At 43.0% G+C, this 27,641-nt stretch overlaps 1 protein-coding gene across 3 annotated transcripts in view; it reads right to left on the reverse strand.

The window, feature by feature from the left end:
• Positions 1-24,518, reverse strand: part of slc38a3b (solute carrier family 38 member 3b) — a 52,253-nt gene extending 27,735 nt beyond the window's left edge. Inside the window, exons 1-5 of one of the 3 annotated variants that reach the window (XM_063215441.1) lie at positions 23,776-24,518; positions 9,167-9,335; positions 7,500-7,520; positions 5,257-5,341; positions 4,883-4,998 (exon numbers count right to left, since the gene is read on the reverse strand). In XM_063215441.1, coding sequence (XP_063071511.1) covers positions 4,883-4,998; positions 5,257-5,341; positions 7,500-7,520; positions 9,167-9,270 — 326 coding nt within the window. In that variant the 5' untranslated portion in view covers positions 9,271-9,335; positions 23,776-24,518. The remainder of the gene's footprint in view (positions 1-4,882; positions 4,999-5,256; positions 5,342-7,499; positions 7,521-9,166; positions 9,336-23,775) is intronic. The other 2 variants (XM_063215443.1, XM_063215442.1) reach the window with 2 other exon arrangements.
• Between the last annotated feature and the right edge of the window lie 3,123 nt (positions 24,519-27,641).

The following is a 27,641-nucleotide window of genomic DNA, read 5'->3' on the forward strand; positions in this document are numbered from 1 at the left end:
TTTTATTTTAATTATGTAATATAACTATTTATATGTATTATCAAGTACATGAATGTAAACCAAACCAACAACGGGGTTCTCTAAAAATATAGAAGTGCAGATCTTCAGAAATGGAGTTAGGGGGTTTTGCATCTGAACTCTTCTTCTCAAGTGCTCAACCGCTTATCTCAACTCAACCTCCTTTGTTTTTATGTATCTTTTTAGCTTATCGCTTGCTCCTAATGTACCCTGACGAGAAGTAGTCCAGAAACAATTGATCTGGGGATGATATGAATATGAGAAGCTGAAATGTATCTCAAAAGACAGGATTGAACCACAGTTCATCAACACCGCTTTCCTATGGGTGGGCCAAATCAAGGGCTGGCCTTTGAAATCGTACCTTGTTTGCTCTTTGGTGAACGCCTATGATGATCATGATTACTGACAAACAAACATACCACCTGCCCTTTAATATACCATGTCTTTGGTGGCATGTATCATCAAATTGAATGATTTGTATGCTTTTGCTTTTTCACACCCCCCCCCAAGACATTTATTTGTGGGCTAATCACTAATGTGCTTTAAATGTTATATGTGTGCAGTTTATTATTATTATTTCCTAGAAATAAATTTAGCTGTTATTGCCGCTTGATATGACACCTAAATCCCCTCAGGATGACAAGACGAGAGACCATCTGTAAACCGCTGAAAGGAAACTATCGCTATGGTGACGATTTATAGGCAGGTGACCCTGGGTAAATGCTACATGGTGAAGAGAGAGAGAGAGAGAGAGAGAGAGAGAGAGAGAGAGAGAGAGAGAGAGAGAGAGAGAGAGAGAGAGAGAGAGAGAGAAGGTCAGTCAAGATGGCCTCATGCAGCTCCCGTTCCCTGGATACTGCTCTGGTCCTCTACCCTTGACATTCACCATGTTACAAGCTGCTCTAGGCAAGCTTCCTCACGTGTACAGTGCATTTTGGTGGAAACGTGATGTGATTCAACACAGACTGTGGCTGAACACGTAGCGCATGCTTATCACAAAATAATTCAACAAGCCTACTACCTCTGTAGATTTTTTTTGAGCAGGATCTACCTGGGTGGGTCTCTACTACACTACTTGTTACGAAACGAGAAACCAGGAAGCAGCCTTTAGCAAACTTCCCACTCATTTTCGCAGTCAAATGGTTTTTGTGCGAAAAACAAGATCAACCGAACTCCATTGTTAGCTGACACTGCAAATATCATCAATAGTAAAAAGGGTTTCTTGGACAGCACAAGACCGGTGGTAAGGATCTTCCCAAGGGAAGTCCAGTCTCTGAGCTGCCTCACTGAAGATGATGAAAGATCTCAAAGTTCTCAAGCTACCACCCCCCCCCCCCCCTCTTTTTTTTCCAAAAATAAAATTGTCCGCTGAGCCGGCACATCAGATGTGATCTAATTTTGGGATGTCTCATATAGTAATATCCATCTGAATATAACTGGCCGGGGGTTTCAAGAGACATGGTCGCCATGTTGGTCCTGACACAGCTATCGTATATTATTGGAGCATGACAAAGCCAAAGTGACAGATGTGCTAATATCGTATACTACCCAGAAGTACTCCACACTGGACACCCTCTTGAGCGTGAAAAGACCCATGTAGGAGGAGCAGCTAATCTCTTCAATTCCGTTGCCTTCAATGACAATGACAATAAACCCTTGAATCTTCAATCTTTCTTTCAATGTATTGGTGAGAGTGGGAGAATGTGCATAAAATGACCTCTGTTTGCAGGTGTTACTGAATATGCTTGATTAGCTTCTTTATTAGACTGATTGAGCAATCATCTGGCTTGGGGAAAAAATGTAGCGTGTATCTTTGAAGGAGCCATTTTGGTTTCGGAGGCAATAGAAGCGTTCGTGTATTATGTAACCACCAGCAGCCTCTCTTGTTACCCCTCCCCGCAGGGCTGGACTGGTCATAGGCATAGGGCTGGACTAGGCATAGGGCATTTGGCCGGTGGACTGTTGATGATTTTGGCCTGATCTTCCCCTCAATGTAGTGGTATCCACGACAGCAGACCTCTCTGAGTCAGATTTAAATATTAATTTTGGCTGTTGTGGTCATAAATAAATAGGTCATAATAGATGACTACTAAATAGATTACAATAAAAAATGTGTCAATGCCTGGCGGCCCGGTCTTTGTCCTAGCCCAGCCCTGACTGACAGCTTATGAGACCTGAAGACAGAGTCAGGTAGACAGAGATGCAAGACCAGAGCAGACCCATCGCAACACCACAAACTGTCTATGTTTGGCGGTGAAAGAGGGAGGGGCTAAATGACTGGTGGAAAAAGTTGGCATTGCTATTTCAGAGTATAGCCACGTGAGGACCTGGCCTTTCCTAGGCTATGTGGGTGCCAACATGGAAGGGCTGGTGTTGCCGTACAAGGAGGAGCTTGTTTCCAGAGAATGTATGTAGAACTTGGAGCTGGGCCTTTTTGTTGTGGTTGGTGGTGGTAGAGAAACACTATTTGAACGGCATGGCATTTTCCATGTGCGTTACATGCTTCTTTGGGGGAAAACATTGGGGGGAAAGCCAATGCAAGTCAATTGCTGGTGTTGGGAAAGAATAAACAAAAGACAAGGACCTGTAGACTAGCGTTCAAGCGCAACATGTCGAAAACGTGTTGTGTTGCCGGCTGTTCAAATAATATAGGGCTGAAGCATGGACTGTGTTCATTTAGGCTAGCCGATGTAGCATGTAAGTTAATGAGAGATTCGGTTTGCTTTCCCCCGGAAAGTACCTGGGTGGCCATTCATGCGTATTGGTGGTGATTGTCACATGACATCAAGTGGCTGTTTCTAATAAGTGATTCCAACATGGAAATCCTGTATTACGGTTGCAAATTGACAATTGGAAACGGTTCAAAATCAAAACAATTTAATGTCATTGCCCCTGCAACCCACACCTTCCCTGAGGTCTGCGACCTTCCTCACCCTAGGGGAAGTGAGGTGACTGCATTCCCAGGCTCTGTGAGGGAATGGGGTGCTGGGTCAGGGGGGAGCTGTCTTAGCTATGGGGTCCTGGGCTCCAATTTCCTACAGCAAGGCAGGCGTCTCTAGTTGGAACACGGACACATAATCTTCCTTTGATTGCATCATGGCTAGACCGCAACAACTAGTCGTTAAGTAGGTCCGATAAAAGCCCTCCCCAGCCATGTTCCTGCATGAGTGTGTGTGTGTGTGTGTGTGTGTGTGTGTGTGTGTGTGTGTGTGTGTGTGTGTGTGTGTGTGTGTGTGTGTGTGTGTGTGTGTGTGTGTGTGTGTGTGTGTGTGTGTGTGTGTGTGTGTGTGTGTGTGTGTGTGTGTGTGTGTGTTTGAGTGAGCAAATGTTTGTGTATGTGAACTGATGTAAGGCTGATTGCTGTGCTCAAGTGTGCTTTACGTTTACTGCAATGTGCAATAATGTGTATTATCTTTATGTTTTGAATCTGTGTATTCATGTAAGCTGCCACTTTAAGTTCCCTTCGGATTAATAAAAGTACTCTACTCTTTGCTATGTTTGTTCAGTATCATTTTGTGAACAGTGGGAGAAAATACATTTTAGAGACTAAATCAGCTATCTATGTATGTTATATACAATTGCTAAAGACACTTTAAAGGTAATACCTGCAAAACACCTCTGATCTGAAAAAGGTGAATAACTAAGATTCTTCTCAATATAACGTTCAGAGTTTGTTTCAATATTCTTCATCTGGCCCTAAACCAGTAGCATGCTGGAACACCAGTAGCATGCTGGAACACCAGTAGCATGCTGGAAAATGATGAAAGACGACTTGATGACACTTACAAACGTATGGAGTCACATACTGGTGGTAATTTGACACAATGGCAGGAAGTGCAACATTAGCACATCCTTGCATAAGCGAGCATACCTCAATGGCTTCAGGGTACTCATTGTACATACATCCTTTTTCTGAATCACCAGTCAAAGTTGGGCTACATCTTGTATGTTTTCGTTGTAGTTTAAGACCCAGAGAAAAGTCAATACAGCAACTTCTAAACTGATTCCTAATTCATATCAGGGACCATGTCTAAGATCACATAAAGGAGACTGTAGAGTAAAGACTAAAATCAAGGGTAAAATTCATTTTAAATGCTAACCTTTGCGTATGCTGATGCAATTTAGGAGACTAGCAAAATGTTTGACTATGGAGAAGAATTTAGCACATGAGTACAGGAACCATGAATTCATTCAAGCAGGAACTTTTAAAAAGAATAATCCACTTTACAACCTATAAGGTCTTTTTTGCTCTGCCTTCCCTTGCCCCTGTGAAAGCAAGGTCTTAGTGAAAGTCATATGATGCCCTCCGTGTGAGAATTAGCTTATGTAGCACTGACATAGCTGGCACAGTTTCAAAGCTCTGTGGGTCAATAGGAAAAACAGATGGAGAGCTGAACATGATAAAGTTGAACTAGGGGTGGGCGATATAACGATGTAAATCATGAATCGTGAAATTGAGTATGAGATCGTCTTGAATCTGCCAAAGTGAAGAAATTGTATAAATTGTCATGCAGTTTTTACTTTTTTGATGGAAGATTGTGATAAAAAAAAAATCAGAATCGAACTCAAGCTAGATAGATCATTCTTGAAAACTTGTTGGCCGTTGGGCCTACTTCAGGCGACTCTTGCATAGAGACAAGGAGTAGAATGGTGTTTAGTAATTTAAAAACCCTTTACTGTCTAACAAAGAAGAGCGCTCAGCATCTCCCCCTTATACTAGATAGATCATTACTTTCCGAGCTCGCAACCCCTGGCTTCCTGTTTATTTTTTTTGCTGTGGAATAGCACAGTCTCAAAATGTTCAATGGTTCATTCAGTGCAATTGAAAGGCTGTGATGCTTTGAGGGAAAGATTTGTGCCTTACAGAAAGAGCAGGATGCCAGTGTTTGCCATGGCGTATGACAGTCCAAGGATGCCACTTCCCATGATAGCGTTGCCCAGGTTAAAAACGGACATGCCGAAAGAGGTCTTCCCTTCAAACTGTCAAAGAGGAGGAGAGAGATACGTTAGCCTAATCACTATCCTGAGCCAAATGCAAAAGAGAATGCAACAGAATGCCAATTGAACTGGGCAAGAAATCATCTGCACTATGGGGCACAAAAATGAGGAAAGAAAGCACAAAAGCAGAAATCACAGATTGGTGATCTGATAGTGACACATAGTACACTCACATCCAAGTAGACTCTCCTACGCACAATCATACTCTGAGAGATTAGAAATACAGTTAGCCAGACTTACGTCAGTGAATTTCGCAGGCTTCTTCCCGTCGCCATTGGGCAGGAACTCTTCGCTCTCTGCTGTGACTCCCTCTGGATCATCGAATCTGTCACAAAAAAAAGGAAACCAATCAGTTAGTATTGCATCAGCCTGTGTCCAGGGCTGGACTGGCCATCTGGCATAGTGGGCATTTCCCGGTGGGCCCCGCACCCTCGTGGGCCACTATTTCCAGAAATGTCTTTTCTCCCCCTATCACGCCCTGCCTGTGTCTCTTAACTGTAGTGGAACACAGCCCACGTCTTCTAAAAAAAAGACATACAGTATAAACCCCATTCCTCTAGCCTAGCGCAGCCAGACCCGTACAGCAAAAAGCTGTACCAGGGTCTAGGAGAGCTGGGCAGCAGTGTGGGCGGGATAAACGGTTGCTTCAGCACTCAACGTCACGCAATTGGATGGCAAACAACCAATCCCCACACACTTCTGTGTAACGTCACAGCTGTCTCGTACACGCGACACGCCCCTTTGTAGTTGAAGCGGCAATTTCGAGCCGTCGTAGCAGTGAATTCGTGTGATGACCACAGCCACAAACAAGTTTCCTAATAAATCGTGTTTTCACTTATACAGTTCAAAAATGCATCGTTTTCAACCACATGGCCCTCCTTGATCAATCAGCGAAATGTCGAGCAATTTGGGGCTTGTTAAATGGTTATATTTATGATTGTTGTCAACATGGCATGTTCGGTGTTAGCTAGCTAGCTGTATACCCATAACTAATACATGGCTAGCCGCTAGGTCGGTAGACCAGGTGTCATTCCCATCTATTTAGTAAGCGACTTACAGACTTTCAAAGCTCCCAAATGTCTCGTTTTTAAGGACATGGATCTTATTAGAATTTGGGGCAGGCATATAATACAAGGCTGGATACCTAGCTCTGCTATTGACAGGACAGGTTAGCTAGCCACTAGCGAGGGCCTCTTTGTAGGTGAGCGGCAACTTCCAGCCGTCGTAGCAGTGAATTCGTGTGATGACCACAGCCACAAACAAGTTTCCTAATAAATCGTGTTTTCACTTATACAGTTCAAAAATGCCTCGTTTTCAACCACATGACCCTCCTTGATCAATCAGCAAAATGTCGAGCAATGTGGGGCTTGTTAAATGGTTATATTTATGATTGTTGTCAACATGGCATGTTCGGCGTTAGCTAGCCAGCTACCCATAACTTTCCCGGATTGTCGCTCCCAACGCAGGACGCTCCCCGGTCAGCTCGCTCCCACTAGCCAGACTATCGATCCCACCGCCATATAACGGAGCTAGTTATCTTTTTGATGTTAGTTTTTTGTTTCTATTCCCTAGTTTTTTTTTTCTAAGACTAACCCTAACCTAGATACCTAGGTCTGTGTTGTTGACGACAGGTTAGCTAGCCACTAGCTTGGTAGACTCGGTGTCATTCCCATCTATTTAGTAAGCTACTCAAAGACTTCCAAAGCTCCCAAATGTCTCGTTTTTAATGGCATGTGTCTTGTTAGAAATTGGGGCAGCAATTTAATTCTACACCTACAGTAGTGGTCTGATAATAACGTGTGACTATCTGGTTCTGTAAAATGCTCAACTTAGCTTACCGAGCTAGTTTAAAACATCGAATGATCAAATGGTAATGTGTTGAGATCTCTTTGTGCCCCATAAGTTCATGGTGTATTATTACATCAATCCATGTCAGCCACGAAATGTATTATCATCCAGGCTTTTTAAATTAAGTAAACACTTTCGTGCTGTACGTAGCACGGACGGACACCATGCTTCTTCTTAGAAAGTTTCCTGTTTACTAGGTAGCCCGGCCCCCCTCGCGATTTGATTGGCCCTGTCATCGGATAACTTTCAGCCTCGCAAAACGACCGGGGTCCGCTAGACTGCCCCCGGGAGCAAATTCAATTTGCGGTCGCTAGGGGCGTCTAGATTTCTAGGCTACCATTCCTCATGACCACAGCAGTCTGATAACATCAAGATAAATACAGAATTCTCATTGCAACGTTACTGAGAAAAATGACTACTGGATGTTGTTTGGATAACTCGGATAATAACCAATATTAAAAGACACACTTTACAAGCAGACCTTTTAGATCATCAGCGGAAGTTTGGATTCCCATTAATTCAGACCATATGAACTGGATTACATGCCACCTGGCAGCATTGCTGACAACGCTTCTCTGTGCATCACTTTTACTTCCTACGTACGTAGTGTGTGGCACCCATGCGGGTTAACATACCTGTTGGTGTGAGTACCGTTTCTGCGAGCAGTGGGAGGAGGTGAGTGACAAGCCATTCCATCACAGCAGCAGAAACACAAGAGAGGAAGCAAGCCGTTAGTGGTGGTGCAAGTTAGTGGAACAAGCCATCATCACCACCATTACCATCATCACAGTCCACTCCATTGGAACGACACAAACATGTCACACTAATATCTCTTCCCCGGAACATCTGAGAGCTTGGAGATGAGTTACAACTACTGCATGTCCGTTCACTACATAACCAACACAAAAAACTCCTTTGTTCTTGTTTACACTGACAAGACGGAAGTGTTTGTAGTTATATCATGAGTTGGAGCAAGGTGCCTCTGTATTTATGGAAACAGATGAAGGTTATTCTGGGCAATGTGGCAGGCTGTTGCATGGGTCTGTTTTCCATGCAAGCTAGTTGGCACATCAGTTGCAGCCCAATATATGTTCAAATTGCGTGCATAATACAAAGTCATACACACGCACACAAACTACAAACGTCATGACTGCTTGCTCTCACATCGACAAAATTCCTCATATCGACACTCAAAAAAGCTTTACACTATTGTCATTCTTCAATTGGGCAGATGTAGGCTTTGGTAACAATTTGTACTGCCCCAGCAAAGACGGCAGACAACAATTGAAGAGTTCAGATGCAAAACCCCCTAATTCCATTTCTGAAGACCTGCACTTCTATATTTTTAGAGAACCATGTTGTTGGTTTGGTTTACATTCATGTACTTGATAATACATATAAATAGTTATATTTCATAAATAAAATAAAAAAATATGCAATTTTGATAGCTTTGTATTAAATAAAAATGAATTAAGATTATTTTCTGAAAAAGCACTTAGGGGGTTTTGCATCTGAACTCTTCAATTTCAGTTTTCATATTTTGGAATAATAAACATCAGTTTTTTTCATGTGACCAAATGATTTCAGTAAATTGTTTTGGGGTGATTTGTTTATCCATTTTAGGCTGATATTCTCAAAGCATTTTGCCTTTTTTAAAGCAGTTTAATATCTGGTGTAAAACCTACATTGTCAAATCACAGATGAATGTCCTATGATTTAGGACAAACACACAGAAAATAGTGCTGTGTGTATTCAGTTCTTGGAGCGCAGGACAGACTACAGGAGTGTTCCAAGTCAACCTCCAACTTTTAAAGGGACACTGTGCAGGAAATGGTCAAAAAAGGTACTGCAACTATGTTGCTCATTGAAACTGTGCTGCCTATTGCCAAATTTGATCTTTACATTAAAGTTTACTAAGTAATAAACAAATATTTTCTAGTATGGTCCAAGAAGAGTCATTTTTGCAGCTAAAAATGGCTATTTTTGGAAATTCAAAATGGCGGACCATGGAGAAGATCCCCCTTTTCATGTATGAAAAGCGCAATTTTACCAGTCATAATGAATACTTAGAATTTGATGGTGGTGGTAAATATTCATGAAAAAGGTAACATTAGTGAATGGGTAGCATGGATTCTGGAAATAAACAACTAAAAATCTCACACAGTGTCCCTTCAAATCAAAGCCGCTAAATATAGTGTGTGCAACCACAAATGAGTTGACTCAAGTACAGCATTGTGCAGTATACAGTATGCCACATGCAATGTAATGTCTTTGACAGTAGAGTAAAGTGGTTAGTTCTTACTGCTCCGCCACAAGCAAGGCCTTCGCCGGTACGCACATATCCTCCGCCAGACCATTGCTTTTCCCGTTGGCAAGGATGCTCATCTCTGATTGGGTGGGCTCCATGTCGAACACACAAGGGTCTCCCACAATTCTTGGCTGGTCTTTGGTCAGGTAGGTCTCACAGGTGTCTGGTGAAACATTGGGGAGTACGTTTTAGATTGCGATAACGTATTTACATTGAGCTTTAGCCTTGTGTGTGTGTGTGTGTGGGGGGGGGCAAGAGAGAGAGAGGCAAAAACACAGACACAGACACAGACACAGACACACACACACACAGACACACACACACACACACACACACACACACACACACACACACGCACACACGCACACACACACACACCAGTTTTTTTTTCCAGTAGTGTTTTGGCAGTGTCTCTGGAGTTCACTGGAGTTCAATTGCAGGTAGTAGTTGTGTAGTGTGACTGGACTGGAGAGTCAATGGGCCCTTGCCAATTGCCAGTATGATAAGAAGAAGAGCACAGTGTGCCCGACTGCTGTGTCCGGTCACTGTGTGTTGAATAAATAAACAAACTGGGATTCAACTCTGACTCAGACTGGCGGGAATGCCATTCACAGTTCAAAAATGATGAGTAGCTTTGTTTTTGGCTGAGTGCTTTTTATGTATGTCTTTTCTTTTTTCCCCCTGTAATACCCTTGTGGGCCATGGACTCAAACATTGATTGTATATAGAGCAGATTCAAAGAAATGACTCAAAGGTCTATATAGACTTAATACTCACATGTACTGTACCAGAGCCTTATTATGAATGTACTGGGTAACAGACTGCCCCCCCAACCCCCAAAGAACAATAAACAAAAAGTTGATCACTAAAAATAAATGAGTAGCTAGTTCAACAGGATTATTGCATTGAAACAAACCTTTGCACAAACCTGCGGGGATCCCCAAACCCCAATTTGAGAACCACTGCACTGGCTGACACACAGAAATCCCCATGGGGTCATTACCTGGCTGTGTCACAAAATCAGAATCACACAACAGCTTCCTCAGATTCTTCCCTTCTTGCTGACTATACACTCTGTGACCAGATGAGCACCTGCCTTTATATGGTGCTGTGTCACTAACACCTAGGCCTACCCTACACTTGTCTGCCTCAGCCACTACAGTGACGACAGCGAAATCCAGGCTCATGTCCAAAACCACTTCCACAAGACTGCGAGCCATTGCATTAACTTCAAATGTCAGCCACTTTATTTTCCCCGGATTCCATGGACGGTGTAGTACACACATCAAAGAAGGATGACCAAGACAGACCAACATTTTGACTTAGAAAAACAGCTACAATTGATGTATCATAACAGAAAGCTTCCACTGACACGTTTCCAGGTGGCTCGAAATGGTGTCTAGGCCTATTCCAAATTAGCCTATGCAAAATTAGCAAAAATAACAGATTTAGTCCACATCCCATTAAAACTGGAATAGGACAGTGAAGGCACTAATTTTAACTGACTTTTTAACGATCTACTGTATGTTTCTTATTGAAGCATTACTTTCCCATTTGCTTCATGCTAAGCTACTGCTAATTCGACCCCTGTGGTTGTTGGTGAACATTGATGGTGAGGCATCGGATCGAGTATCCCCTGTATCCCTCCACTGCCCTATATAGAACTGGCGTATGTTGTGCACTGAGGGTGTAACCATGGCGCCACATCTTCCTGAAATTAAAATGTGATTAAAATACGATACCTCACTACAAGCCCTACTGCCCCCAAACGAAACCTGGCTACCAGGGGTATTGCAGCTACATTGAAATTACCTCTTACACACTCTCACACACTTTTTTCTTGCTGAGCAATGAACCTCCCTTATTAAGTTCAGTCCTCCGATCCTTGCCAACATCTTGGGCTAATGCTGCTGGTTAGGAGGAGCGGTGACTGCCATGATATGTGGATTAGCCGTCGTTTATTTTTATGTTGAAGATTATAAATATAGCAGGCCTCGCTTAAGACCACAGCCCTGGCCAGCCCAGTAAATCATGGCGAGCTCACGCCAACGTCAAGAGACAAGATCAAGCCAGGGTCACCTGGCAGGGCGGGAGGGATCACTAAGCAGGGGGTGGGGGGTGAGGTCACATGAAATCACGTTGTGTCCAAAATGTTGTACTCGTTTACCAAAGTACAAGCACGTTCACTACATAGGATGACAGTTAGACTACTGCACTCCTATTTGTCAGTGAAAAGCTTTCATGGAGGTAGACACTTACTTGCATGCAATGGAGTTATTGCACGCACTGCTTACTAGCATGGGGTTGAAGGTGTTTATTTTATTTTTTTAAGATTTTTTTTTGCTCTTTTTCGACTTTATTTGATAGGACAGTTTAAGAGGTGGACAGGAAGCGAACTGGGAGAGAGAAAGGGAGGGGTCGGCAAAGGACCCGGGCCGGGAATCGAACCCTGGCCAGCCACATGGTAGGCAAGAGCCCTACCGGTTGGTCACGGCAGGGCCAGAAGGTGTTGATAATTTAATTGCACCAGTGATCGCTCTCACTGGTGATCTCATTGGAGGCTTCATTTGATAGGTCCACTTTGTTGACTTATTGAAGCCACTTGATCCCAGGCAAATGTCACCTTTAATACAGGGCGATACTCGGACCAAAAAAGGCCAGATATATTTGCACTGCCCTATCTAATTTATGAGGCAGTTTCTAGGAAAAAACAACAACAGTATTGACCCTTGAGGACTAACGGCCCACCTCTCTACTCTAAAATGCCCTATATGCCAGATTACTAGTCCAGCTCTGCCTTAATATGTGGTGAAATACATTTTTAAATTAAAAAAAAAATATATATAAAAACAAGGACATAGGTCTGAATGAAATGGATGCTCATGATCGCTTCCAGCTTCTCTGGTGTCTCCTTAACTTAACTGCATAGGTCTTTGTTCTTGCTCAGGTGTCGGATGTGTTTTCTTTGTGCACATGATGTGCATTGGGCAGCCTTAATGTCATGATTGTATGTCTGATGTAACGGTGCATCATAAGACAAGCGACCGGGAAGAGGAGGAACTCTGACCAACTTAGTTTTCGGTGATCATGTTGTAAGAAATGTTACCTGAGCCTGGCTGTAACCAGAGAGGGCCAACGTTCACAGAGATCTCTCCATCTGGCAGTGGCCCGAAGCGGTGTGAGACCCTTGTGCACCCTAAACTACTTCACATGGTATTATAAGGCCGGGGTGAATTTGGTTTCAGACCTATAACTCACAGCGTGCCGGGATATGAATAATAAATGCACATCAGCCGTTTCGGTTACACCTTTTCTCAGCTGTCTCCCTGTGGTCCCAGGCGTGACCAGGAGAAAGCGCACCACACGCTGTGACAGAGGCTACAGGTGCAAGACCTGTGCAGGTGCAAAAGACCACATCCAACTTCTTTGAACGCATTGAGCTCTGGTAAAAGGGAAGCCTTTTGTGAAAGATTTTAAGACGTTGTCCCTTCCGCTGCTCACAGACCCTGAATATGACTAGAACTATGACAGAGCTATCCCATATAGCACCTAACCAACCAATATCTAAAAAGTTCAGCTATGAGAAACTTGTCATCCAGTTGCATACACCTTAACTCTTTGGAGAAAGTGACCTGGATGAACAGCTAAATCAATACCGAGCAGATATTCAATTTATCATGAGACAAATATGACACCATAAAATCCAAATAGTTAAGCTGTAAGAAACTGAACTTCTTTGAGTGTTGCTGATGCTAAACGCTAATCATGACCGGCAACATAAAAAAGGAATGATGTAGTAAAAAGGTCAAACTACAATGTTGTATTCTTCTTCATACCCTTTGAATGATTTAAGGTATTTTACAGCACCGTCATCAATGTCCCCCAAACCCCAATATAGATTTACTTGATTGATTGTATTGACCACAGTCTTTGTTTGCTTAGGGGCCCCAGGTGTCTTTTGTTCCGTGTTAGTAATGCTCAGTTTTGAGGCAAAGCAGAGGATGCAATAAAATGATGTCTTTGTGCTTTGTGCTTCTTTCCATTTGATGGTAAAACTGGTATGGTGTTATACAGTGTAGTTTACCATAATCCTCTTCTAAATACATCCGGATTCACAGAAAATTGCTTTTGAACACTGTTATATAATTGTAAATGTGCATTTGTTGTTCAGCAACATGTGCAAAAAGGAAATTTACTGTGGCAATTTATTTGATCCTAATTTCAGACTAATTTTAGATTCTAAACATGGGGAATTCTAAGGCGATATGCCATGGCAACATCGTCAAAAGCAATAATAACAAACTTGGTAGTATTGGCTTTCAAATGACCTTTCAAAACCTGTTGGGGATACTTGCATGCTGCCAATATGCCGTAGTCTTACTGACTTACTTGGCACTACAGCCAAAGGAGCATCACAGAAGACAACATTAACATGTCTCATATGCAACACAATCCCTTTTACCTTTTTGGGGTGGGGTGAATGAGCAAGTTTATTTAAAGCCACAATGTTGCAATCTTTTTCTCTCTAGGTTCAGTTAATATTTAATGTTACCTATGTTTTCATGTTTCAATTTTCGATGTAAGACACAGACTCCAGACATACTATAACAAACAGTATCAAACAGTTTCTCTAATAATGTTACACCTTTAAGCACAGATATGTAAATAGCTGTTTTAATTGAAAAGAAAAGTTAAATAGACCAGAGTAATTTACTGTTGCCATTGTTTTGTCTAAATTTAGTCTTGTTAGCATCAGTATTGCTTTGTTAAGATAGGGGGCACATTTTCCAATATGGCGCTAGGATAGATTGTGACCCCTCTCAGCCTGATCTGTTGCCCCTCTGGAAGAATATAATTGAACATGATATCACCCATATCATACACACATGGCCGTAACTACCATTGAGGACACAGATGTCATGTCCTCTGTATTTTTTTTCATTAATGTAAAATTTATTTATGGATGAAAACCGATATATGATCAACAATGATAAATTCGGTCTATATAGGCCACCCCCACTTATTCTCAAGGCAGTGATCAATGAAAACAAACTTAAGAGTTTGACTGAAGTGTTTGAAGCATTCTTAATGTACAGTATGCAGTACAGCGCGCAGTATTTGACCTCGGTATTTGAACATGTCTGGTTACGGCCCTGCATACACACAATAAATACCAGGGTTATAACTATTCAGATAACATTCAGATGATATATTTCCACTCAAAAATAGTGTTAATGTTCCTCTTTGTTCAGTGTAATATTTTGTGCTAATTCAAGAGTTAATTCTACTAAAAATTGTGTAAATATTAAGAGCTACAGAGTTGAAATGACACAGTTCACCTCCACAATTTTACACCCACAATTTACTCCACTGTCATTTGACTCTCTACAGCAGTGTTTCCCAACCAGGGGTACGTGTACCACTAGGAGTACGCGAGCACACCTCAGGGGGTACGCGGAAAAATGTGATGACAATTGAATAGATACTGGGATAAAGGAATATATAGAGATCATGAGATAGGGGGCACTCATGGTACAACAAAAAGGCTTAGGGGGTACGCGAGTAAAAAAAGCTTGGGAAACACTGCTCTACAGTGTTCATAAATACCATATCTGGATTGGTATACTCTGAAATAATGATGCCCTGTTTTTACTGTGTGAATCCAGACTTTCCAGAAATGTTCTCTCATGTACAGAGCATCATGATGTACGTAGAATTAAAAAACCCTCACTTGCGGGCACATCAGTCCTCTGTCACTCTAAAATAAACATGACTAAATAACCTACAGTATTGACAAATGACGTTAGTGATTGCCCAAACATTGCCCAAGAGCTTTTGCTCAGTACTAGAATGTTGTCACTGATTAAACATTCAACATTTGCCAGAAAAAATGTGAGGGTTCTTCAGAGAACCCTCCTCCATTGGGGAACCCAAAGGCTCCCAGCAGAATCTATAAGTTCTAAGAAGAGCTCCAAGGTTTCTCAGAGAACCCTTTGATGTTCTTCCAAAGTGGCAATTGGAGGGTTCCTCAAAGAACCTTTGGGGGTTATCAGCAGTGGCAACCTGAAGAAACAACTAGGCTACAGGTTCTTTGAGGAATCTGTTGACTACCTTAGAACCTTAAGGGGTTCTTCAGTTTGCCTCTGCAAAGGAGGTTCCCCCACAGTGACAACTAAGGGTTCTTCAAGGAACCTTTCATACAGTTATAATTTGGTCTAATTCTGTTATAGCGACTCCGTCCCACCAGCTGGAGTGACAGGGTAAGCCGAGATTCCCAGCAATGTCCCCTTATGTAAAAATCATCATGATTTAGAATTATAATTCAGATTTATGGGTTTATAGGAAAAAAACACTTGCGGTCACATCTGACCTCTGTCACCTAAAATAAACATGACCGACTACCCTGTACTGTAGTATTGACAAATGACGGTAGCACCGCACACGTTGATACGCAGGAGTTCCACAAACATTGCCCAAGAGCGTGTGCTTAATAGAATGTCATCACTGATCAAACACTAAACATTTTAAGTAAAATGTCCTCAATTCACAAGAGTTTACTAAACGTTAATGGAAGAGTAGTTCCACGATATTTTGATGAGGTGGGTAGGCAGAGTAAACACACAAACTAAAGTCTGTCAGCCAGACATGAAACATGTGAGACCTTCATCTCCCTGCTAGGTACTAACACTCTCCTAACCCCCTGACCTCACCACCAGAAATCACATAGATGTCACCAACAAACTGCTTCACTGCATTCATTCATTTCAACCTAACCAGTGTGTGAAATGCTGAGATTGACAGACTCTTTAATGAAAGCTTCCACACACTGTCAGCCTCAGACTCTGGCCGAGTCCCAACATTTGAGATATCAGATAACTTGGCACAATTTTTGAATTGCACTGTGTGACAAGCAGGTTACTCAAGCAAAGTGAATGATAGACGTTGAATGATGTAGACTGCAGGACAGCTGCCTAAAGCCTGATACATAGTCATGCTGTGCTGACTTGGGGTACAGCATGGACGTACTGTCAGCGGGATGTGTATTCCTCATAGTCGCCCTGCGTGCGCATGCAGGAAAGGGCGTGGTGTTTTTTTCCCCGCTGAGAACTTAATGACGTCAATTCACCTCCGTGACAACAGGGGGCGAACTAACTCATTCAGTTGAGCCCAGTCCCTAGAATGAATCACAAAGCTAACCAGCTGGCTATGTAAAACGTAATATTCCACTAGTAGCCTACTTCTAAAAGTTGGGGCATAATTAGATGGTACAACATCAGTTTCTTTTTGGTCAAGTATTACATGAGATTAAATGCAAGACAAACGCCGTTTTAAAAGACAATAGACAGCATGAATGGCCATTCACACCTGGGGCCTAGTAGTAGCTAGCCAGCTAAATCAGTCATTACAAACTCAAAGCTAGTTGACTAGCCACCTGAAACGTAATTCTACCACTACCAAAGAGGCTTCTTGCTATTAATTTAAAAAGTTGTGGCGTAATTAGACATGAATGATAGCATACAAGATTCTGTCTTTATTCATGTTTTACAGTTCAGGTGGTTAAAATGCCAAACAAAAGCCGTTTTTAAATACAATAGATACATCTAATGGCCATATTCACAGCTAGCTTAGCAACTGTCAGCCAAACCCATTCAAACTCTACAGGACATTAGCGAACCCTGTTTTAATGAGCTAGCTGCCACACTACAAACGAACAAAGAGGCTTCTTTGCTACTACCACACTACAAACATATCATTTTCATGATGGCCTTTTATGGATATTTCTAATTGATTTTTTGGAAGTTGTACTACTGAAATAAAACACAGTTTCTCTTCTCCCTGTCAAGTAAACTCCAGTGATTTCCTGCCAAGTCATTGCATGGTGTTTTTCCTTTCCCTTCAAACCTCCGCGGTAGGGTAAAAGAATAGAACACCACTGACCTTTCAGGGCTGAGTTCCCCCCGGACTGCTGTAAGCGCATTGACCAACCACCGTCTTCCAGCATAGCTCAGCTCACGGACATTTCAGCCTGGGAGAAACATGCGTGTACTGCAGCCAGGGGTCGTTTTGTCGCTGCACAGGGGGGCGCGGTGGCTGCTTCTCTGTGCAGAACCTCCGTGAACGCGCGACTCTGAATCCCCCTTAACTCAATTCCCTGTGCACAACTCAAGCAGCACCAACCATAATCACAAGCAGAGCAGAAGAGTAGAGGGGAACCATAGACCCTGAGACCGAGACTGACAATGAGAATGAAAAACTCTTAATTTGCCACTCCATAGCTTGACGGAAGGGCACCTGTCTGCTACACGGCCGACCCGGGTTCAATTTCAGCCCGGGTTCTTTGCTGACCCTTCCCCGTCTCTCTCCCCAAACGTTACCTGTCTCACTTTTAAACTGTCCTGTCGCTAATGGTCTTAAAGACCAAAACATATATTTAAAAAAATAAAGACTCTTTATTTAGTTAATTATTTATTATTTATTTCGGAGCACAACATTGCGGAACCCAGGTCCCTGGCATAAAAGTACAGTTCCTTAGCCAATTGAGCCCTAGTCGATGCCAAATGAGTGACTCCCATTGCCTTACCACCGTGCTGACCCCGGCCTGCCACTGAAATAATTTCATGTTAATGCTGGTGAACATGGGATGGCATTGCACGACATCTGGGGTTCCTAACATGTAATCAAACACACCACAAGCATAATAACAAACTCAGCTAAGCTAGCTGCTGCGATCGCTCTCCTTGACCCGGATCTACCACTGTCAAAAAAGATAGATCCAACGAGCAGAGTCCTTAAACGGTTGACCAAACCAACACAACATAAGTTTTCTTTTTACATAGTGTTTCTCAATAGAGGTTCTACAGCCTCTACAACCTCGTCACTGTTGGTGGAGTGACGAGGTAAAGGGGGCATTCATTTTTTTTTTTTTTAAAGGTGAGAACCATTGATTTAACATTTGCTAAATGAGAGATGGTCTTTAAGTTTCTACAGGCCTGTGGCTTGAAGTGTCAGGTTCAGAGATCACCTCAAACTAACCATCTTGTAGCCCTGCAGGTGGCATCTCCAGCGATCCGACTCACTGCTTGCCAAAAAGGCTCAACTACATTATAACAAAATCGCTATGACAACAAAGAGAGCCATAGCCTTTTACTGCAGATGGGGTCGCCAGCAGGCCTATTCACTATATGCTGAAAATACTGAACTACATCACAACAACATTGCTATGACATTACAGAGAGCCTTAAGTAACAGATTAAAACAAGGTTACACAACAGGACCCCGGTTCTTGAAAACATTGTCGCTAACCAGTTAGCCACATAGTAGGTTTCCAATGGGAAATTTCATTACACCAAAGTAAGTTGCTAACTTAGTTTAGAACTAGAATTTAGGGGGCGCTGTGGCGCAGCGCGCTAATCCCCCCTCACTTGGGCTTGCATGCCCACGGGGACCCCGGTTTGAGTCCGGCCGGGGTCATTTCCCAACCCTAACCCATCTCTCTCCACACTCACTTCCTGTCGTACCTTCACTGTCCTATCCGAAATAAAGGCCCAAAAAGCCCAGAAAAAAATATATATTTTTAGGACTTGGTCGTTACCATTTTGTTAACAGTGAGTTTGTAGTAGAGGCTCTGCATGAAAGGGTTAAGTTCATAGGGCAGCCGCACCAAAGACCAAAACAGCAAGAATCGCATATGTCAAGTGTGACTGCGGGTTGGATGGGCTGAGGAACGCGCTCCAGCGGTGTCATCACCCCACACAGGGGGAGCTTTAGTCAAAGGTTATGCCGCAGCCAAACGCCCTTTCACATTTGCATGAAGACTGATTCATAACGCAAGAACCTCATAGACACCCCAGTCATCCTGCCATAAAAAAATAATTGCCATTCAACATTGTGTAAACCCCAGTATGTGCTGTGATGGCCAAGGCAATGGCTCTTGACATGTCCTTTTCTCATGCGCAACTAGGTGAGAACAGGAAGGGTCTCCTGAGGTGAAGTGTGTGTGTGTGTGTGTGTGTGTGTGTGTGTGTGTGTGTGTGTGTGTGTGTGTGTGTGTGTGTGTGTGTGTGTGTCCACTACACCAATCTACCTTTGTCAGGCCACTGCTATTGGAACACACCCACATGCTGAGGCCCTCACTCCATGTGGGGCCCAAATAATTGGACCCCACATTTTTTGCTGGGGTAGTTTTGTTGTTACTGGTAAAATTGTAAAAACATTTCCTCACTGACAAGTTAGGGTTAGGGACTGTTTTGGTTTGGACACAGTTTAGCATTCTTTAGCTATTGTCAGGGTTAATATGAATGGAAGGCACCAAAAAAGGGCCCCACAAATATATAAAGGTTGGGCTGTGTGTGCAAGCGTGTGTGTGTGTGTGTGTGTGTGTGTGTGTGTGTGTGTGTGTGTGTGTGTGTGTGTGTGTGTGTGTGTGTGTGTGTGTGTCTGTGTCTGTGTGCGTGTGTGTGTGTGTGAATGATTAGAAAATAAATCAAACAATAGTCGCAACAGGTCAGGATGCCCGCCAAACCAACCCCAGCCCTCTGCCCACCTAAAGCAGTGGTTTCTCACACCTTACGGCTCCCACGGCCTTGGCGGAGCTTGGCGACAGCCTTGGCAACCATGTGTTCGTCATGCCTGGCTGGACACCTCGTAATCAGGCAGGCTCCCCCCTATCCTCCTCTATCCCTCCGGCCTCACTTCATCTCGCCCCCACACCTACTATGCCCCATCGGCGCAGCCCCGCCAGCCACTACTGTATCTATCACACAGTACATTATGTGGTGTTGAATCAGCACTTCAGAGAGTAGGGCACTTATCAGTGAGAGTGTTAACGTTGACTTTATATTTGTTTGATGAGTGTTAATTCAACCTGTGGAGTAGGGCTGTGCAATGTACAGAATTTATATTGTGATATCAATATCAAATTTCTGAATATTGAGTTGAAAAATTATTTTTGTCATTTGTCTGTACTGCCGAAAGGTAGGTTACACTAAGCACAATACATTCCTGTCCAGTGTCCACTTGAGCCATGGCGAGTACAGAGTAGACTTGCTACCCAACACTCATGCAGAACACTATTGTGTGTTTCTCTATGGCTCTCCACTCACACTACTGAAGGGAGGCAAGATTGTGAATTGTTTGGCACAATTGTTTGTCTTCAAAAGAAATATCATCTAAAAAAGGTCATATATATCAATATTGACTGAAATAATCTGGATTTTTTTTTTCATAATCTAGCAGCTCTACCATAGAGTCAAATTCAACACTCCTTCGTGGTGTATTTGGCACTATTCTGTAAGTGTTGTGTTGTGTAGCCTGTCATCACCACCAGCACCACACCTGCCCACTTGACAGCAGGGGCGGTTCTAAGGGGTGGCAGGGGGTGGCATTTGCCCCCCCCAGAAATATGATTTGCCACCCCAATTAAGAGCCCTGATTGTGACCAATAGCCCTAAAGCTTGACATAATTTCAGACATAGAACTTTAGGTTGTAGAGTTTCACTTTAAGGGATTCACTGTATCACATAAGTGTGTGTGTCGATTATATAGCGTTAATCATTTTCCCTTAGTGTAGGAGCATGCCCCCCTGAAATACACTTCGCCACCCCTTTGCCACCCCAAGAATAAATGTCTGGAACCGCCCCTGCTTGACAGTCTGGCAGCTTAGACATACAGTATGAAGAGTTGTGCCATTTCAGAAATCTAGGAAATCATTTTAAGTAATATAACATATCTAAAATAATACGTTCAAATTGTATTAGGCCAGGGGTCCCCAAACCTTTTTCTCTGGGGGCCACATTATCATTCCTGACTGTAATCAGGGGCGGGGATCAATCATGTCAGCTTTATACTAGGTCACTGCCTGTTATAATAACCATATTTTCTAGCACAAAATAGTTCATCATTACAAGTGATTTGCAAAAGAAGTGAGAACTTCACATGTTTTTCAATTTGAAATGCCACAGGTAGGCCTATTCCTTTTAATTTCTAATAACCATGTAAAAATGACAAGGAAAGGTTAGAAAAATATGGTGATTGAGAGTTTATGAGTGATACAATAGAAATGGTAGGCCTGGTTATATTACAGTGAGATTAAAAACTATCAAGACAAGATAGGGTTGCTTCTTTGGGCCAGTTCAAATGGTGAGGTGCAGAGAGGTGGAGGGCCGGTCAAAGGGATGTGGCGGGCCGCATCCGGCCCCCGGGCCTTAGTTTGGGGCCTCCTGTATTAGGCCTATCAAGTGGTAGGCTACAACAATTCAAAACAAATAAACAAAAGGTGGACTGATAGTTATAGATACTAATTGTTGATAGTTTACTACATGATTCGAAGAAATACAGCCCATATCTGTAGGCAAACGCTCTTGGGGTTTCGCATGTTTAGATTTCCATGTGTGCCCCCAGCAGCACGCCTCCCCAGGCCAAGGACCCTTCTAAAGAAAATAGTGTCCCATCCTCCCAACAGCACCCTCCCCTGCGAGCGCGACAACGGCGGCACAATAGAGCAGTCTCTTGGCATCTGTCCACATACTAGACGGACCACGTTGATAACTGGCAAGTCAGGAATATGAATATACAAATTGTTTGGGCTTTTATTTCACTCCATTAATCATCCTGGATAGAGTCATTGGCTGTTGTGTTATAGCCTACTGTTATGCTTCGTTATACAGTTCATTCAGGGGAGAGAAACAACCATGTTAAAAGGTAATTCACTGTTAAGACTATAGGCTATGCATTCAGGTTGATTTTTTAAACATCCGTTAACATGTCTTGTACGTTTAAAAAACAGACCTACCAGTTGTGCCTTGTTCTAACAACAGCGCTGTCATTTCAGTACATCATTTATAAACCCAAATTAGAACAAGGTGGCTGTGAAATAATGACATGAGGAATCATTGCAGAGCTGTATAGCCTACAGATTGTGACTATCACAGCACACACTCCAGATGTCAAACAAGCACATTCGTTTTTGACTCATCTGGCTTCCTCAGACAACATTGTTCCATAGAAGCTGCTCACGTCAATGCTTTACATCAGCGTTGGGGAGAAGACACACGATTGGAAGAGAAATCATCCAATTAACAGCATCATAACAGAACCTGCTGCCATAGTAGCTCGTCTTCACTAGAGCGACTCGAGTTGGATAAGAGCTACGACACAATCACAATGTGCTCTCCATATGCCAAGCTGGCCAATCCACCACTCCCATTTGTACAATTTTGAAGTCCAGAACCGATATGTTAATAACTCCTGGTGTCTGATACCTGTTTGCACATCAGATCGTGGACTTTCGTGTTGTACAAGAAACACAGTAAAGTGGTCAGGTAGGATAACGTCCCAAAAACACATGACTTGACGGAAATGTGTTATTAGGCTATACCCGGGTTGAATTACGCGCGACGGGTTGAATTACGCACATACAGATTTCCAGAATAGCAACCCTATAAAACCATAAGTATTAATCATAAATAATAATCAAACAAGTCATTACAAAACGCACTGTCTTTGGAGAAATGTAAGGGTAAAGGGGGGTACCTCAATTGGTAATGACGAGCGAATTACGGTTTGTTGTTACCACTTAACGAATGCCGAGCATGTTCCACCTGAGGCTTTACGCACGGCGCGAAACGAATAACGAAGATTGCTGCAGTTATTGTTTGTTGTGCTGTTACGGTTATGCTCATACTGAAGTCCGTCTAACTTTCCTTAGAACAAAGTAGAAACAGTTGATGAAGTAACCTACAATGTCCCTAGATGTTCCTGATCTTCCGGCATATAGGCTAGCCTCATGGAGGCGTGTTGCATACAGGAAATAATGTATAGCCGCAAACCTATAGGTCTAGCTGAGGCACATTCTACATGTAGTGTCAAGTTTCCTGAAGAGCCGTACTAATAAGTAGCCTCAATAGTAGGTTATGTCTGCCAACACAATCGACGTTGGGCTGGCAACCATGGATTACGATCCTTCGTGGTGATTGGGCAATCGAGTCTTTAGTTACTATGGACCAGTCAAGGTGAAGTGTAATTGATGGCTGACCATCAACCATCGCCACCAGCCGGCATCAGGCTAGATGCGAACAGCCGAAAATGTTTAATAACTAAGTGAGCAGGCTTGGATACGGCACATTGGCACTGCGCGTTAAATCAGTCTGTTTGAAAACAAGCTGATTCAATGATAGGTAAACTTATACTACTTTGATTGAATCCTTTTTAGTAATGATCTTTGGTGTTGTAAAATCAACAAGCGACTGACCATGTTTCTGATTCAACAGGAACAACACACATGGAAGTGACATTTGCTGCGCGCGCCCACCACCATTCAATGGGTAGGCTAAAGGCTCGTGGTATGGCCGTCTCCTCATAAATAATAGAGAAAGGGTCTTCACGAGAGGAGCACACTGGAGACCGAAATTGTTAGCTCACTTGAATTTGTGTTGACAAAAGACACGTTTCAAAAGTTTACTGTGGAACATTATGTTTTCCAGCGAAAGTGAGCCTGGTCAAGGCAGATAGCAGTATTGCGTCCGTGTATTGTGTGCGCCTGGTTCCTTTCAAAATCACCATTCATTGAGAAGTCAGGAGAAGGTATTCTAAAAAATATATCTTACCAGAGCTTGGAGTACAGGCGCACTTGTTTAAAAAATAAATTCCTCCGCAGTATCTTGTTCTTCTTTCTTCTGCTTTCTTTTCTCCTTAATTTTCCTCAGCCTCCCGCGTTCTACTGTTGACCATACGGCTTGTGTAGACCAAGGGAAGTGTCAGTCTTTTCTCTTCTTCTCGAGATTTAACCGTGCTGAGGATCTCTGGTGCTTGAAGGAGGTAGTAGTAGTAGTGGGGGCTGTGCAGGTCCCGCCTCCATACCAAGCTCCCCAATCCAGCGCCTTTGTTCGCTGAGTGCGCTTCAGTGATGAGTGTCCCCTAATGCCGACGTTTGTTTCAATCTCTTGGTCTAATCAGTTTTCCATGAGGGAACTTTAAATATTCCTTTAAAGGTCTGGGTCTTCATATCACAATTTATTACTAGGAGCACATGCCACAATGGTATTATTCAGTGACTTGAATTAGTCGCTGCTTCGTTTAGAGTGGGGCGAATGAGCTCAATTCATTTGAGTCAGACCTGATCTCTTCTGAAGGCAGTTACTGTAGACCAGGATCTTATGAAGCCTGCTACATGGTGGATGTGCACTGGCTGAGACCACTGCCACTTATAGCATTGGGCGTACATGTGTAGGGTTCTTGTTGGTTCTCAAACCGTTGTGTGATGCCTGTGGTTGCCTTTCATTCTCCCCTCCGTTTTGGCAAAGCATTTGCTCAGGGGAGTGACAGCATCCCAATCTTTGTGGCTTGTTCAGTTCAGTTGTCCACCCTGTAGCAATGGTTCCTCTCGGGTTTAAATTTGGCATTTAGAGAGGGGGGGAATAGGGGGAGGCCTTTAAGGGAAGGTGAGGAGAAGGGGTGAGGAGCGACGGGAGGGAGGGTGGTCATGATAAATCCATTCAGGCCTGCACTCTGGAGCAGCTGTTGGTGCTATTTGTGCCACGGAATGCCTGTCTGACATGGAGCACACAGAAGCTGTTGTATAGCGCTCAGCGTACTGGCCCTCATCTTACAGAACTCAACAACACCCTGATGCCGTAACCTCTTTGTGCAGGTGGGCCCGCTGGACTTTTTGCTGGGAAAACCTTAACCAGGCCTACATCATAACAGCACTGATATGAAATAGTCAAGAGCCTTTAGTAACAGATTAAGACTTGATCATTATGATTTTGATGGCATTTATAATAATATAGACTCTAAATAAAAGGTGTTAAATACATCTTGCTATTTCGTTATTAACCTGTTGCATCAATCCATCTAGGAACACCCCCATCCCCCCAACACACACACACACACACACACACACACACACACACACACACACACACACACACACACACACACACACACACACACACACACACACACACACACACACACACACACACACACACACACCTCAGAATGAGCCACTAAAATCTGCAAAGGCAACTCTGTGGAGAAAGTCAGACAATGAGACATGACACTGGTTTTGAGGGAAGGATAGAGAGCAAGTTGTTGGGAAAACAGAAATGATCTGAGATAGAGAGAGATATGGAGAAGGCGAGGGAGAACGAGTGAAAGACAAGAGAGAGGTGGTGAGAGGAGAGCAGGAGCTTGTCAGTTGGAGCGCTGCATGGGCACTAGGCTGTGTGATACTAATGGCTTTAATTGAAGACTTCCACAGTGGGTGAGGAGGCTGCACTGGTGAGCATGCCCTTCCTGACTCCCACTGCCCAGTGGTGTGTGTGTGTGTGTGTGTGTGTGTGTGTGTGTGTGTGTGTGTGTGTGTGTGTGTGTGTGTGTGTGTGTGTGTGTGTGTGTGTGTGTGTGTGTGTGTGTGTATGTGTGTGTGTGTGTGTGTGTGTGTGAGAGAGAGAGAGAGAGTCGAGAGAGAGAGAGAGAGAGAGAGAGAGAGAGAGAAAGAGAAAGAGAGAGAGAGAGAGAGAGAGAGAGAGAGAGTGATACACACACACATATACACAAGTGTATATGCATACATTAATCAATGCATGTTCATTGTATTGTTATACAATAAATAAACTCTACAAAATCATTGAATGGAATACAATAGAAACCCACTGTCCATATACACCAGCGGCCTTGTGCAATGCCCAGGTGGACATGGAATAATGAGCAAAAATGGAATTTCTCCTGGATCACAGATAGTAGTAATACTATTTAAATAGTAATCGCTTTAAGTTTTATTATTTACTCCAAAACTAGACGAGCATGTTCCTGAAAAGGAACAGGACATATTAAGACATGCCAGTCATGTAGCCTACCTTTATGAAGGAAGCGGTTACAATTTTGTTTCACCTGCTGAAGAAAAAAAGGCAGTGTTAATTCAACACTTAGAGAGTACTCTGGGACCAAATGCACTAGGCCACACAAAATGCAACATGAAAAAAGACACTGATACATCCAGACCAATAAATAACTGAATCGTAGGGCTGTAACGACATTGGATTGAACCGAGAAATCGCGATACTCAGAGTCACGATTCTGTATCGTGATCTAAGGAGGCAGTATCATGATACGCCCTTTCAAAGTTTTGTTATCCTTCAGTCCAGAAAACAACCATATAATTTGATGTGATAGTGCTTCCAAGCTTCAAATGAGATAGATTTCAGAAATCGTGGCATGTATCGAAACCATACGTCAAAAATCGTGATACGAACCGAATCGTGGGTTTAGTGTATCGTTACAGCCCTACTGAATAGCCTAGAAAGCCAGCTACAGGAGCACCTGAAATGTTCTCCCCTCACTTGCATCTGTTAACATTCGCAGAACTGTACCCTCCATCACCATGTCGGTGAGCTTTTTACAGCCCTCTTCTCTCTTTCTCTCTCTCTCTCTCTCTCTCTCTCTCTCTCTCTCTCTCTCTCTCTCTCTCTCTCCCCATTTCTCAGCTGGGCGGGTGGAGGGAGGCAGATGCCTCCAGTACATCACCATAGCGGCCCTACATGGGGTATCACCACATGCGGCGCTGGATTGGCCTCGGCCATGACATTCATCTCCACTAAATCCAGACTTACACCCCTGAACTTTAGCGGCCGGGAAGACAGGTACAAAACAAATGAATCCACGTTTGTAATGTACTGTATACTGTGTTAAAAGACAACGTCCAAATGTTCACCCTCTTCTAGTAAAATGAACACAAAAAAGTGTGGAAAAGTTGAGTTTAAATAAAGTGTGAGATTTAAAAAACAAAAAAACAAAAAAAACACTGATGCATCAGTCAGATACAGTATGTTATGTCACATAATTGAGTACACCCCTCACATTTTTGCAGATTTGTAATTGTATCTTTTCACAGGACAACATTAAAGAAATTTCACTTTGACACAATGATTAGTGACCTGTTAACAACATACAGTTAGGGCCAGAAGTATTTGGACAGCAACACACTTATCATCCTTTTCCATCCTATACCCAACCACAATGGATTTCAAATAAAACAAACAAATTGTGCATTAACTGTAGACTCTCAGCGTTCATGTGAAGGTGTTAACATCCATATCGCATTAACAGGAATGAAATGGCAATGTTTTTTGTATGTGTTGCCCACTTTTCAAGGGATCAAAAGTAATTGGACAGTAGGCTTCTCAGCTATTCTCCAGTCAGATGTGTGTTATTCCCTTACTACACCATCACCAAGATGTCAATACAAGGTCTTAGAGTTCATTTGAAGTGTTCCATTTGCATTTCCATATATTTTTACGGAATGTCCATGAGATCCAAAGTCCACCTGTCACCATCAGTGATGCAAGCCATCATAAGGTTGAAAAAAATCAAAACAAACCCATTTGAGAGATGGGGAAACATTGAATATGATTAATTCGGGGGTTCAAAATGTTGGAAAAAAGAAATACCACAGCAACACCAAATTACCTGG

Source organism: Engraulis encrasicolus, chromosome 14, assembly GCF_034702125.1.
Source record: "Engraulis encrasicolus isolate BLACKSEA-1 chromosome 14, IST_EnEncr_1.0, whole genome shotgun sequence".
Classification (NCBI taxonomy): Eukaryota; Metazoa; Chordata; class Actinopteri; order Clupeiformes; family Engraulidae; genus Engraulis; species Engraulis encrasicolus.